This window comes from Scophthalmus maximus, chromosome 4 (assembly GCF_022379125.1).
Source record: "Scophthalmus maximus strain ysfricsl-2021 chromosome 4, ASM2237912v1, whole genome shotgun sequence".
Classification (NCBI taxonomy): Eukaryota; Metazoa; Chordata; class Actinopteri; order Pleuronectiformes; family Scophthalmidae; genus Scophthalmus; species Scophthalmus maximus.
In genome coordinates this window covers 28416079-28430865 of record NC_061518.1, presented here as the reverse complement: position 1 = coordinate 28430865, position 14787 = coordinate 28416079, and the positions used below count along the sequence as shown (strand labels likewise).

The 14787-nt window shown below is 42.9% G+C and overlaps 1 protein-coding gene across 4 annotated transcripts; it reads right to left on the bottom strand.

Annotated features, from left to right (window-relative positions):
• Positions 1-82: 82 nt before the first annotated feature.
• txlng (taxilin gamma) lies at positions 83-14787 on the bottom strand. 4 transcript variants are annotated; one of them, XM_035627908.2, is made up of 11 exons: positions 14694-14787; positions 12668-12776; positions 11051-11198; positions 8898-8989; positions 7535-7705; positions 7066-7260; positions 6198-6317; positions 5960-6034; positions 4523-4615; positions 4340-4435; positions 83-2862 (listed from the first exon to the last, which is right to left on the bottom strand). In XM_035627908.2, exons 2-11 carry the CDS (start codon positions 12758-12760, stop codon positions 2494-2496), a joined length of 1452 nt encoding a protein of 483 aa, XP_035483801.1. In that variant the 5' UTR covers positions 12761-12776; positions 14694-14787; the 3' UTR covers positions 83-2493. The 4 variants fall into 4 exon arrangements, with proteins under 4 accessions (XP_035483801.1, XP_035483802.1, XP_035483803.1 ...); XM_035627909.2 differs by lacking the exon at positions 14694-14787 and adding an exon at positions 14544-14687; XM_035627910.2 differs by lacking the exon at positions 14694-14787 and adding an exon at positions 14024-14123.

The following is a 14787-nucleotide window of genomic DNA, read 5'->3' as shown; positions in this document are numbered from 1 at the left end:
CTCAATGTAAAATGTGACGTTTTCCTTTTAGACCGATGAGCAACTTGACACAAGACGCAATAACTTAGAGTAAACGACAGTGCAAATTCTACAAAATGTTTATTGAAAAGAAAGGACTATAAGAACATTGTACAGTCAAAGAGGGAGTGGGCTTTTTTAAATTTTATTTTTATAAGTCAAAATAATGCTGTGGTGCTTCGTGCCTCTTCTTTCACAGTTAGTCTCACCTACAGAGGTAGATTCTGACAGTACCTGAGAGTCAGTCTGGGACAATGGCAGAGAGGAAACATGCTGCTGGAGTTACAGACACTCACATCTGCACACAGCGTGATGGTAAAAAGCACACACTTCTCCGACCTCACGGTTGAGCAACGAGCGGCCTGTTTTTTTACACATTTTTAAAGGAAAAGGTGATTTGAAAAGGTGATTTGAAACAGCCTCCTCCACTCGCGAGTTGCCGCGTGCTGAAGGGACTGATGGCAGAACAGGCTGGTGAGCTGGAATAGCAGGTTAAACGGTGCCGTTACAATCACTTTGTATTTTAAAAAGCATTTCTCAACAAAAAAATATGGGAAAGAACAGGGAGTCTTGTAATTAACACGATCAAAATTTTTCACCAATTTATGAACTAAAATCGATTAATCTGTTGATTAATAGATTTGTTTAGTATGAAAAGTATAATTAGTTGCAGCTCTAATTGAGCCCATGAACCTGCGCAATTTTATTTCTAATTCAAGCATTCAGAATGTGAGAGATGTTTTGATATTCAAACCGTAGTGACTACTTCGAATGCAACATTTACCATCTCCAAGCACATCAGAGCGTGTGAACTGCTAAGAACTTGTGGTCCACAGGGGGCCCTCCAATAGTTGCTGACCTATTGGTATAAAAATGGAGGCCTGTAGCGACGACCGATGTCATCCTAATATTACTCGCAGTTGGGGAAAACAGAAATATATTATAATCTTATGCACCCCCATCTAATTCTAACATGCCAGACTGTATTCAAATTACATAATGTTGCTGGGGGGGAAAAAAAGTCCAACCACAAGTTGTAACAAAAATTGGATTTGATACAAATAATTTCATTATGCAAAGCAACGTGTGTAAAAATGGACTACATGACAGCTCCCAATAGTGACCCCAAATCATCCTTTTTCCCCCTTGGTGGTTGGTTGCAGTACAGGTCATAAGGTCACCACCAAGCAGAACTGTCACAGCTCCCAGACAGCGATTTGTTTAGAGATTATTTGAACTGAAGCCACAGAGTCTAATCCTACTTGTCTGCCTCCAGAAGCTCAACTGAGGGACAGGCTGTCACTGTGAAGCAGGCTTTAAAGGGGCAGTTGTTTTTTGTGGCATCAACCGCCAGCACGTCTCTCAAGGTGTCTGCACACAGTTTTGTGAGGTGCAGCCCGCATCATTTTTTGGTGGGTTTTTTTTCCGATTTACAGAGCCTGGGCTGAGCCGAAAAACCTGGTGTTTTTTTCTGCCGCGCACACAGAACCGACAGCTAGCGGACGGTGAGGAAATTTTGGCTGATATTTTTTTTACAAAAGGTGTATTGCTTTAGAAAAGCTTACTACCCATTTAAGTGTTGGACAGCTTCATTAATTACCACAAAAGTTATTTATTAATTATTTCCAAGAGTTCACACCCACTTACGATTGATGTTAAAGGAGCCGAAGGTTTGCCCAAGTTCTCTCGGCTTTTTTAAAGTTTTTACACAATTTTTTCCCAGTGCAATGTAATTAGAATTTGGGTTATTTTTTACTTCTTAGACAAGCAAGTGACACTGCACAGCCGGCTCTGCTTTTCCACTTCAAACTGATAATTACACCTCAGATCATTTCTGATTAGAAAAAAACAACAACAAAAACTGATAGCCCTACTTGCTAGCTTGCTAACCAGTGCTGAACAAGCCAGCCAGCCAACTTGGTGGGTCATTGTGCCGTCTGATGTTAGCGTTAGTTCAATATCATAATAACGTCCCTCCCTCCTCCGGAAGCTTCGTTGACACTAATGTACTTATGAAAGAAGCGTGTGACGGCGCCACTTCTGAATGAGTCAAAACAGGATTCCCAAAGAGACGTGACGCCACAGGGACAAGATCGTGTGACAGGATAAGTGAAAGATTTTTTTAGAACTGCTTCAGTTCAACTGCATGGCCATTTCTTATGAAAATACACTTATGGTAGAAAATGGAGTACAAAGTTCCCCGCCACGAAACCTACTATCATAACCGTGGGCAAACGCTTTCGAGTAGATTCTTTGATATGGTCACTTTATTCTTCTGAAACAGTTACACACAAAACAAAAAGATATGGGCTCAGTTTCTGTGTAGAAACCCTTGCAGAGGCAAGTGTAGACTTTAAAAACAAAAAAGTAAATCTAAATCTCCATTGAAGATGGTTTGTCTGGCTAGTTGTGGAACTAGGCTGAGGGGTCTTGAGCCCTCTTATCACACCCTTCTCACACACACACAAGGTGCGCTCAGTCTTGCTGTGCGGTCGGTGTGTCTGCAGACTGGCTTGTCGTCGTAGCAGTAGTGGTTATGTCGGTATCAGCCAGTGAGGAGTCAAGTTCAGGTGGTCTCGGAGCTTGGTGGACGCCCTCCATCTCCTGTCGGTCGCCCTCCTCCAACACCTCGCCCTCCTCACCATCCACTTCTCCCTCCTCCTCCTCTGAAGGCTCCTGTCGCTGGTCTTCAGGAGCTGCTGCAGTCCCTTTGTCTTCCTGCTCCTGCAGGAGGCTGAGCCGGTTGTTCAGGTCGTTCCTCTCCTTCTGCAGGGCTCGGCACAGCCTCTCCAGCAGCTCCAGCTTCCCCTGCAGGGCCTTGAAGTGGCCGTCGCGCAGAGTTTTCTACGACACAACACAGGAAGGATTGTTACTGTCAGAGCTTTCAACCACAGCTCAGTCACACCATGAGAATCTAAAAGCTCTGGCACAAGTAAATCAACTAGAAAGTGAATCTTGAGTAACACATACTGTCAGAAGGATTTGCTAGCACAAATTACGTTAAAGAGAAATCAAACAGGATTCCCTTTCTAGACAAACTGTCATCAATATCTGGATACCTCAAATCTGTATGAATTGAAAAATCTATTTGCTCATTATGTTATAGTTTAAATTGTAAAGCTTTTGCACATAAACAACCTTTTCTTCTTTTTTTTTTACATCTTAAGTACCTTTTAGCTCTGACAGAGCTCTTGATACAACGGATCCCAGTTTGTAAAACTAAATGAGTTGTATTTCGTATATCTATTTCATATTTTAAAGTCATACAAGGTTTGATTACATTTGTGTTTGTGTTTTTGAGTTATGGTGAAATCATTTTAAAAAAAGTTAATTTCCATCTGGAAGTCCTACTGTGCATGAATTGTAAAGTTACATTTTATGAGATAATTTGAAATTGTACTTTGACTTCTACTTTGGCTCAATCCCATTTAACCCCTTAGCCCTACCTCTCGATTTTGTGCGTTCATGTGTAGGGGTGTCTCCATTCCCCCTGGCATCGAGGGGGAGGGCTAAGGCGAAAGGCTAGATGGCCCCCCAAACGGAGATTTTCCAGACCCTCACTCCAAAAGGAGGGGTGTGAGATTAGCCTTACGATTCACGGGTAAGTCGGCTGAAAAAATGTCCAAGGCGACCAAAACACTCACAAATTTGTGTGACAACCTTTGTTCGTCGTTTGAATGTATTATGACGCTTCACTTTATAAAAGCCACACAAATGAAATCACTAGTCGCAAAGCAGCGTTATGCGTTATGTTAGTACCACATATTTAACGTTATCAACTAACGTGATGTGCTATTTTGTTGTTATAAGGCCACAGGGTATTTTCAGTGTGATTCACCTGTCCTATCATGCCCAACAAATTGTAATTAGCATGTTTGTTATTTGAATATTCTGGGTATGTCACCATAGTAACTGCAACAGCGTCTTTAAAATGATATCGCCATCATTCCAGGCATGTTGAATCTCCGGTAAAAACCCCTTCCCCTAAATGAAAATGGGATTGGGTCTTTGGCTTCATCTTTGACAGTTACATGTACTTCTATGCAAGTATGAATATTGTGTTCTCCACAGTCCCTTCTGATCACCAGGGAGTCCATCAATACTGAGCGTGTACAGTGACACACTTGTTCACATCACTTGCTGCTAAATTTTGTATGGGTTGGGGGAAAAGTACTGTAGGAGAGCAACTTTGAGGGGCCCACAAGGATGGTGCACTGGTGGGTGGTGTCCGACCGATTGTCCAGCCCTGATTTCACCCCCAAAAAGGAAGCAAATACACAAATTCAATATGATAATAGTATTCCGAGTGTATAAAAGTCACCTCCTCGGCCATCTGCAGCAGGGCCTGGTTATTGCTCTCCCATTTGGTCTTCCACTGCGTCGTCTCCTTCTCCAGCTTCTTGATCTTCTTGGTCATCTGGAGGGAAATATTAACGGTTACTGGCGAGATGCAAACAGAACAAGAGTCAAGTCCGTCACCGACAGGTAATCAATAGATTGTCACCTTTTCCATCTCTTGTCTGAAAGTGGTGAAGACCTCGTTGCTTTTAGCGAGAGTGCTCTGAAACTCTTCGAACTTGTCCATGTACAGGGAGAGCTGGGAGAGAAGAGACGGAAGCCGTGACCACTTAGGTTTACACAAGTAGTACATAACATTCATTCAAAGCGACCTTCAATTATCAAATTTTGACACATCAGCGGAAGGCAAGTAGCATTAAGGAAGCTAATGTTTGAGCGTCTTAGCCCATTCTACCTATAATGCTACGTTATGACATCAATAGAAGTGTTACGAACAGTATTCACACCAAACTGTTTTGTCCAGGACTCGCAGTTTGGCACACCCTCCAGCAGAACAATTCCAGTGGTCGCATTTACTAAAGTTAAAATTTAAAAAGTCTGGTTTTCCACGTTGAACGTTTCCCTTGAACATTAATAGCAGAGGCCCTGCCGCTGTTCATGTCTGGACTCGGCAGCTGCGAACCATGAGTCACTGTTTGTGACCGTTAACATTATACATTACCAGCAAAATATTGCTAAAGATTACATGTTTTGATATGCAAGAAAAAGCAATCCATTGAAATAATGGTTCGGAAACAGTACAAAGCTGTGGCTTGAATCTCATGGCTAGAATACCTATAGAGTCGAATACCTGGTTTAGCAGAGTGTAAGTACATTTACTCAAATCCTGTACTTTAGTACTATACAATTTAGAGGTACTTGTACTATAGTATTTCCATGGAATTTTCTACTAGACTTCCACGGAAACTTCCACTCCATTTAGAAATATTGTACTTTTAACTCCACCACATTTATTTCACAGCTATAGTTACTAGTTACTTATTATAGTTACTTATATTTTATTCCTAAAATATATGATCAGTCTGTTATATATACATTGTATGTAGATGTATCATGTGTTGAAATTAGCTTCCCCTTACATATAAAGACTATCGGCCGATATTTCAATATCAGAATTTTTTTTTACTCTGTAATACCAGCCCAAAAACATAAATATAAATAACGTCAGTAAACATTACTACATAACACAACAACAACAACAACAGGAGTTTAGGCTCTCAATTACTTCTTTCAAATATTCTCCAATACAGCATGATTTTCATCTTATAAATTATGGTCCCATTTGGAGTGAAACAGACGATAACGCCCTGTATGCATTGGAGCATGGATACAGCGTGAGTGACAGTTGGTCCGTTCAATTGGTGTATGATTTCAAGTGTAGTTGGGCACGCAGTGAAGTTCCCCTTCCCCAATTTCAAATCTGTTTATAAAAAAAAAAACATGGCGCTGGTCAAAATTCAAGGCTTCAAGGCGGCAGTTCACAAACCAATGGGTCACGTCACGGAGGGTTGCCACTTGGATCTGTGTTGATAAAGTAGACCAAGTGTAGAGGCAATTTGTGTGTGTGTGTGTGTGTTTTCACCTGTTGTTTGAGCTGTGTTTCTTGCTCCTTCATCAGCTCACACTTTCGCCTGGACTCTGTGGCATCCTTCAGCAGCTGAAGCATCACATCACATCAACGCACAGCACAGTCAGTTCTAATGAGCCTCGGAGGCTGCGCAAACTTTCCCGACCAACGGGATTATATTTACGCGACGCTACTGGCTGATAACTCTCAGACACGGCGGTTCTACGAAGCACGGCGCAGGAGTTATACTCACAAAGTCCCGCTCTCTCTGCTGCTTCTCCTCCACTTCCTTCATCATCTCAGTAATCCTCTGCAGCTTCGCGTCCATCAGCTGCTGCTGCAGCTCCTTGTGCTTGAACACCTTGTCTATGTGCTGCGTGAGGGACACACATCACGTCTCCGTTAGGCTTAACCACATTGGATATGCCCCAAATTTTATTCTATTTTTGCTAGCGTGGCATTTTGTCGCCGTCTTCTGGTTAACCCCGCCAAGGATGTCATGTTGTCACCCCTTGTTTCAACATTTGTTTTGTTCGTTTGTCAGCAGGAACACAAAAACTACGGAACAGATTTGGAAGGACGGGACATGGGGCAACCAATAAACTTTTTTATTTTGCCCTGGATCTGGACAAAGATAGTCTTTTAGCCCTTTAAAAAAAAAAAAAGATTTGCAAGAGGATAATGCATGAATCTTGACGAAAATAAAAATATGTCATATTAAGGGGACTGATATCTGTGAGTTTGTTTAAATTGTTGAGGCTTGACTGCATTTAAGGGGACAATTGGGCCTTAGCAGTGTGCCATTCTAGTTTTGTATAAAACGGTACACGTCAGAGTATCTGTTACCTTATTTACTTACTTAAATTTAGTTATGTTTTCGGGACAACAATGATTTGCAGTTTGCTCTAGAGGCTACAAAGGGATCATCGATGCCACACTGCCTTTAGTGTTTCATCTTCTGCTTTAAACCTACTTTGTCAAATGGGCGTTCTAACCCCACCTATTGAGTCAAGTTTTTTCTGTGTCATTAATACCAAAATGACAAGTGACTTCACCTTTATAGAGAAAGAAACAACTCCAAGGTTTTGTCCTGTGGACAGCATTCGGTCGTGTGGTCTCACCTCCTCTCTGAGCTCGTACTGCTCGATGAGCTTTTTCAGCTTCTCGGCCAGCTCCATGTTCTCCTGCCGCAGCTTGGTGTTGTGGGAGCTGTGCTGCTCCATCTGCACCTCAATGTCACTCAAGGTCATCTGGAAGTGCAGCATGGCCTCCTTCCGCTGCTCCTCATACTCCCTGGACCGCTGGGCGTTCTCGTCCTGTCAGGTGATGGCAGACGTGGATGTTGAGAGGATGGCAAATGGCAAATTTGTCCACAAAAGACAAAACAAAGACGGTAACAAGTATGAGGAGGGAGTGTCCACGTTGAAACAAACATCGCATTTCTATTTCTACACCACTGTTTAGGCTGCAGGGTGAATACAGATGTGTCCCTGATGGTTTAGTGGTACTAGAGTGTGTCCGCTGTTTCTTGGGAAGACAGAAGGTGAGACTGACGTAGTTAAGTGCGGTTGCGATGGGTGGGGGTCGTACCTTGAGTGTTTTGTTGTGCCTCTGCAGCTCCCTACACAGGCTCTCCAGCTTGCTGCGGGCCAGGATGGCCTTGCTGTGCTCCCCCTGCAGGTGGATCTTCTCCTTTACAATCTGAGACTGCTTCTTCTGGAGGGCTTTCAGTCGCTTCTGCATGCAGCGGCTCTCCTCCAGCTGAACACAGAAAAGAAAAAAAAGCTACAGACTGTGGCTTAACATGCACAAATTAAGATACATGAGAAGCGTGGGATGCACAGATACAGCTCCTTTTTTTTCAAAACCAAGTACAAGTACTTACATCTCAGTACTTGCACTGTCTTTGTATAGGTGCCTGTCGTGGTGGGGGTTTTGACTATCATTGTAGGAGCTCAGTCTATAACTAAGCTACTGAGATGTCCAACACCAGGATTGACCATGATCTTTCACCTTGCCTACCATACTGTGTTCGTCCAATTAGGCAGAGGCTTTCTTTCTGTTGCCGATTTGTCCATTTTATTCCCATATTACCACTGACAACCAAACAAACTTTACATGGCGCAGGTCAAAAATCCCTCTGCCCTTCCGGGGTCAAACACCTGACCAGCAACAGCTGGTACCTGGAGAATACCTTCAAGACACAGCAACACAGTGCATGACACCCATTGTGAAAGAAAAACAGCCAATAGAAAAAGTCTAACACTGGAGCAGCCAAACAATGGTCTAACTTTGTCATTCACTTACTCACTCAGTCATGGACATTTGGGTTTGTAGGCCAAAAAGGAAAACAATACTTTTTTCCCCCCAATTGGTCACAAAAAATAATGTACGGACATCATTTTTGGACTAGAAGAGATTTTGATATTTTCTATATTATAATGATCAAAGTAGTATATTTGACTGCGGCCTTAGCCTACGTCCACACAAATATGTCTTGTTTTTCCACACTAATCTGGGCTTTCCAGCTCCTCAGAAGCAGGATTTTGGAAATGCCTCTCCCCCGTTTTCAGCTTGAGAACGCCAGTGTTGTATTAGTCTGGACGTACAGAAAGTACGATGACACAGAAATACGCCCGCGTTCTCGTCCTGATGGGTTATTTCAGTCACCAAGTATCCGTTCCTGATTCGTCATGCTCATACCCGTGACAAAACAGCATTAGCCTTAACTACCACCGGTGAATGCTAAGCGTTGCCAGCACTTGCTGTCAGCAAAGGCTCCACCTCGTCTTCGAGCCAAGAAAAGAAATGCTCGCCTCTGATTTCTCACCAGAGTAGACAATCTGCTTCCTGTTTACACTGTCGTGTGAGATCTGTCATTTGTGAGATTACTTCTGATGGATCAAGCTATAACTCTCATCTGGGTGATATCAGGCACAGATATTCAGCTCACCAGGTCGGCATATTTCTTGCACAAAGCAGCCAGTTTCTCCTCAGGAGTGGACAGGGAGTTCAGAGCCTGCATCAGGAGAATGACCTCCTTCCCTGGAACAGAAACCACAACAGAAAACATTCAGGAGAATTCTTTCAGGTTCATGCCCAATGATTTCCATTTCTACAAACCTGAAAGTTGAGTAGAGGCAGTTAACACGGTCATTAATAAATAACTCTGCTAGTTCATTTTAACTGTTCCATTGATCCATACAGATTCCCACCTACGGTTTTCAATGCACGTGATCCGCGGATTAATTACAAAGTTTAATCATAATGCGTAAAATACCGTTATACGCCTTTTTTTATTGCTTTTGTTTTCTTTGGAAAATATCACAATAATTCCCTAAATGTTGATGCAGAGAACTGCAGTGAAAAATATAAAACAGATAGAACAGTTATACGTTCAAATGATCAGGAGATGTTGGAAAAGTTGAATGTTCACATGAACGAGGCATGTTAACAGCAGTCGACGCGGATATTCATGAAGGAGCGGAACCCGCATCATTTAAGGCCCCGTTCCACACCACAAGATATTTCTAAAAATATTTCATTTTCCTAAGCAGGGGGGCCTGAAACTTCTCCGTAATGATGGATTCATTGGAAAGACGCATCTAGCTGTAGAAACACTGTAGTACTTATTCCCGGCCTATATGTGGTGCTGTTTTCTGCTACAGAACGCCACCAAAAACGAAGAAGAAGAGGCGGAGCATACAAATACTCGTAGAAGAAGAAGCCGAACAACAACAACAACAGTACGAAGATGTTGAGTGAGACGGGAAAAGTAGAATCCTTTGTTTGGTCCGATTCGGATGCGAACTGCTGTTGCGACCTATGGTCGCCTCGCTGAGTGGCAAGTTCTGTGCTCCTTGGCTGTGCGTGTGTGGCGTGCAGCGGTGGCCGGAGCTCGCACTTTGCCGGTTCTACTTGCTCTGTGGTCTCAGCGAGGAATCCTCACTCTGAGCAGTTGCCGCGTGACAACTGTTTGGTTTCTCCCCTCTCCCTGACCCTATGGAGTGACAGTATATATTGCAATAGTAGATATTGCCCTAGTTGCAGCACCCTCACAAGCCTGTAGTCTGCCATTGTTGTTGTTGTTGGAGATGCCGCGGGCGAGGGGCGAGGTGGGGCGATGACATCATCGTATGCGTATCTGGCGTTCACACGAACTCAAATACACAAACGAAGGGGGGGAGATTTATTTTCTCCACCCTGGGACCTGGATTCAAAAGAGTGCATTTTCAGGCAGCGAAAACTCCGGGTGAGTCTGGACGGGAGGCGCAAATGTGCAAGACTTCCGTGTATTTACAACAAATTTGCATTCGTGTAGACAGGGCCTAAGTCTTGAGTATGTATGTTCTCTGTAAAATACACAGGAACTCACCCCTGTTTACTTCCTCAACAGCGGTAAATAAGACAGAGAAACTGTCTGGACCTCGCCTTGATCACAGTCACTCGCTCCGAGGATCTCTCTTTCTCTCCCGTTCTGAGACTGACTGACTGACTGACTGACTCTCACAAACACACACACGCACGCGCACGCACGCCTTTTCAGATGGGAGTTGCCATCACTGGGGATGAACGTAAACAGTGCAACGGTTCCGACGCATTAGATGCAAATTGACAACTTTTATCGATTGCGTCAACGCAGCCCTAATTCTCACTCAGATATTCTCTGGTGCATGTGATTTTTTGAAGTCTTCAATGAAAAGTCCGGTTGCAGCAGATGTTCTGCCCAAAACTGGGTCTCGTTCTCTTAGAGATTTCTTCCAGTGAAAAGGAAGTTTTTTTCTGCTCCACAGACGCCAAGTGCTGCTCATTGTGGGAACTGTTCTGTTTTCTCAGAGACAATGTTTGTTGTGATTTGGCGCTATAAAAATTAAATTAAATTGAAAATAAATGCTGCAATTAGGAGACCAATGTCCAGGAGCATTATCCTGAACAAATCTCTCACACAGACAAGTCTCCCGTTTATGATGACTCGAATATGTTTCATTTAAACTTTTACATAAAATATTTGCCAAAAAGTACTTTTTCGAAGGGGTCAACTTAAAGACAGGGGAAAGAATGCCATCACACTTGTGTAATGAGGAGCGTGTCTCTGCGTGTTCTCACCAAAAGACTTGTCCTCTCCAGTCTTGGGGTCTCCTCCAGGATCAAGCTCGGCCTCCCCCAGATCACTGGGACTGTCCTCTCTGCCTGGAGTTTCCCCCCTCTCCTCCTCAGCGCAGCAGAGCCCTAAATCAAACTCTGCAACCTCCTCCTGAGGACACACACGCAAGCAGGGATTTAGTCTCACGCACACAGTCTGAGGCATCAAACTGTTACTAAATCTAATAATATTTTCGTCCAAAGACTAAGACTGAGACTAAATCTAAAATAGCTGCCATGATTACAACTGATACCAAAACATTCATAGCAAAGAACAGTCAGGCAGACAATCTTTAAAGCCTGAGTGTGCAATTTTTTAAAATTTTCTGGTGGCATCTTGTGGTTAAGTTGCAAACCGCAACCAATTGAACACCCAAGTTCTTCTAAATATTACACACTGTAGCTTAAATATGAGAGCGCAGACACGGTATATACAGGGGCAGGAATAAGAACTGAAAGAGTAAAAACAGAGACTGAGGGGCAAGAAATGGTGTTGTGGTGATAAAGCTTTTGTCACGAGCATAAACAAGTTGTGATTGATCACAGGCTTCAGGGCCACAGCGATGTCTCAGTTTGCTCACTCTCACTTTAGTTTGAGAGCTCGGTGGAGAATGATCTTCTACCCCTCGATGTCCAAACTCTCCTCGCTCATGATTTATTTTGTCAACCTGAAATACGTCACAAAGCAAGGCTTGACTAGTCGATCATGCCTTGTTTGCACACACTGAAAGTGTCCAAATTCTCCCTTAGGGGAGATGCCGCCTTACAAAATTATATTCATCTATATTCATGATTTTAATAAAATTAAAGGCCACTAAAGATTGTGTACCTTACAATAGAAAAGGAAAAAAGGAAAAAAAATGAATAGCCCAAAGTTAGTTTTTATGTTAATTATATTATTTTTGTTTATTTATGGGTCACACAGAGATACCTCATTTATTTAAGTTCTAGAGGCCACAACATATTTCTAACTTGTTTTGTTGGGGAAAAAATGCTGACAAAGAATGTGTCACGGTGCAGGTCACCAATCAATAAATAAATATGTTTGTAAATATTTGTGTAATTTATATGACTTTAAACTGTTGATATACCCGTTCTTGTGAAGCAGAGAGATCTGGATTTGAAGTTGCCAAATCAACACTTGAATGATTCACGGGCGATCGACTAGTCGAGCCTTACTCCATGATGCATGTCAGGTTGAAAAAAATTAATCAAGAGCAAGGAGAGTTTGGACATCGATGTGACCCCGAAGCCTGCGATCAACCACAATTTGTATACGCTCGTGGAAGGTTTTTTCAGCACAACACCATTTATTTGCCCCACAGTCTCTGTTTTTACTCTCTCAGTTCCTGTTTATACCACATGTGCACTCTCATATTAAAGATAGTCATCTGTGGTCCAACCAAAACCGATTTTAAAGGGAGAAAAGTTATCACTTCATAATTGGTACCAAAACTCTTTATTGTACCCCGGCAAATGAAACCTGAATAGCTACATTTAGAGAAACACCAAATCTCTTTTATCTGCCAACGTTAGTGACAGTAACACAGACAAATAACTGGACATTACAGTGCATCTTACCTGACACCGGCTGTCCAGTTCGGGTGGAGAATCGCTGCCTCCTACTATTCTTCTGGTTGCCACATCAATCTCACAAACTCCCGTTGTCTCCATTAGTCCTGATCACACGCTGGAAAATTCGAAGTACACCAAGGATTGTTAGGAAAATCTTAAATGAGATCACATCATGACCATAGGCCTGTCACAATAATGTTTTTTTGTTGCACGATATATTTTCCCAGAAACTATTGCGATAAACAATATTATGCCTGGTCTACACGATTTGTATTGCTACTGAGAGAAATGTTATTCAAAGTTAAGACTTGCGTTGAGGCAAGCAATGTGAAGACACGGTGCCTTAGAAAAATATTGACAAATCTATCAATCATATGATGAGAACAGATGAGAGGATAGAAGCAGCTAGACTTTGCTGGACCGTTGTTTCCATTCGTTCTTTTGTCAAAAACACACATGAAGACACAATGGCTGTTATTGAGGTTCATAAAAATTATTGAGTTCATATTTAAGTATCGTACGATAGGTCGATAAGTTAATTATCATGACAGGCCTACATGACCATACACTAAAGTCGATTACCGAGCAGTGGGGAGCTGAATCCAGGTTGAACTCAAGACTGTGGCATCTACTGTCTTAGCAAAAAGCGAGAAGATTCATTCAATGCCAAACGGTCCAAAGTCAACCACGTGTGTGGAGAGCGACAGGAGCAGCGCTGCATAAACCAGGTCTCACCACATGTACATTTACACTGCAACTAAAACTATGTCACTAGATTCCAGATAGCAGGACTTTAAGTTGTTGAAAAATGCTTGCCTAGTCAGTTGTTGTCTCGGGCCTACAAACACCTTACTTTCCTCTTTCTCTTTCATATTAAAAGGTTTCCAACAGGTTGAAGTTGCAAAATCGCGTTACGCACGCGGACTGGCACCCGAGACAGGTAACTTGACGAAACGGAATTGCTCGTGTTGTGCGCGACACAGGTGAACCTAACCAAAAAGAACACTCTATATCTTATTTTTTTGAAGTACTAACGTTGACCTGCAGCCGCCTGTCAAACGCTAACGTGGCCGCTGGGCCAGAGTCCTTGTCCACAGTAGGTTATTGTGTCGGACGGACCGGTTAGAGTTGGAACAGGTGAGATCCGGACTCGGTGTCCTGACACCGGTTTTAACTTGGCTTCGATTTCCTGCATAACTCAACTAAGCGACGCAATACTTGACAGGCACATGTAGTTAGCTGCATTGCTACATGTGGTTCAGTCAACGTGAGGACCACTTCGGGACTTTATCTTTTAGAGGAAACAAAACGCATTGCTTTAAACATTTTGTCCGACTTAAAAAAAAAAACACAAACACACACAGTGCCATGTTACTCAACGTCGCGCTTTTCTGTTCTCTTGTAGCACAAACGTTAGCTAAGGCTAACCAACTTCAAGAAGTGGGGGCAACTCCGACCTGCGCACAAACTAAAAGTACGACACGTATGCCGAATTCAAAGACGCTCCATTATACAATAAAACGTGTCTTTTAAAAAAATGCGTGCCAGGAGATTGGCTTTGTAGATCAACAGGGTAACTGTAAACGTACGATGTTGTAAAGGGAGTCTGGTGTGACGTCCCATCGACTAAATTAGCTACTTAGCTAAACGCACATCAAACAGACCATTAATTATCCCTTTACATCAACAGTCGTAAGCATTTGCAGTGTAGATGCATATTCAGACGTGACATGCGTTACCTCGGATAGTTAAGAGACCAGCTGGCAAATAAAGTTAGTTAGCCGTGTAAGTGTTTTGCTATTGTTAGCGGGGCTAATCCTGTGCTAACAGCTATGCTAGCCGATGGCTAGCCCCGTTGGCTAACGCTAGAAGTAAACTTTACCTCGGCGATTGCGAAATGTGTGATAGTAAACCAACAGCTACACAGTCCGGTCGATAGTGGCTGGTCATATACTGCGCTGGAGTGATTAAAAACCAGCACGATACACTTCCATTAAAGGAAACGTGTATCGGAAATAGGTAGAACATTTACCTGTGTTTTCACGGTGGTTGGAAGCGCGGCACGGTTATCAAGCTAGCTGCGACCGTTGGACAACAAGCGAAACGTCCGGTTAAACCATTTCAAA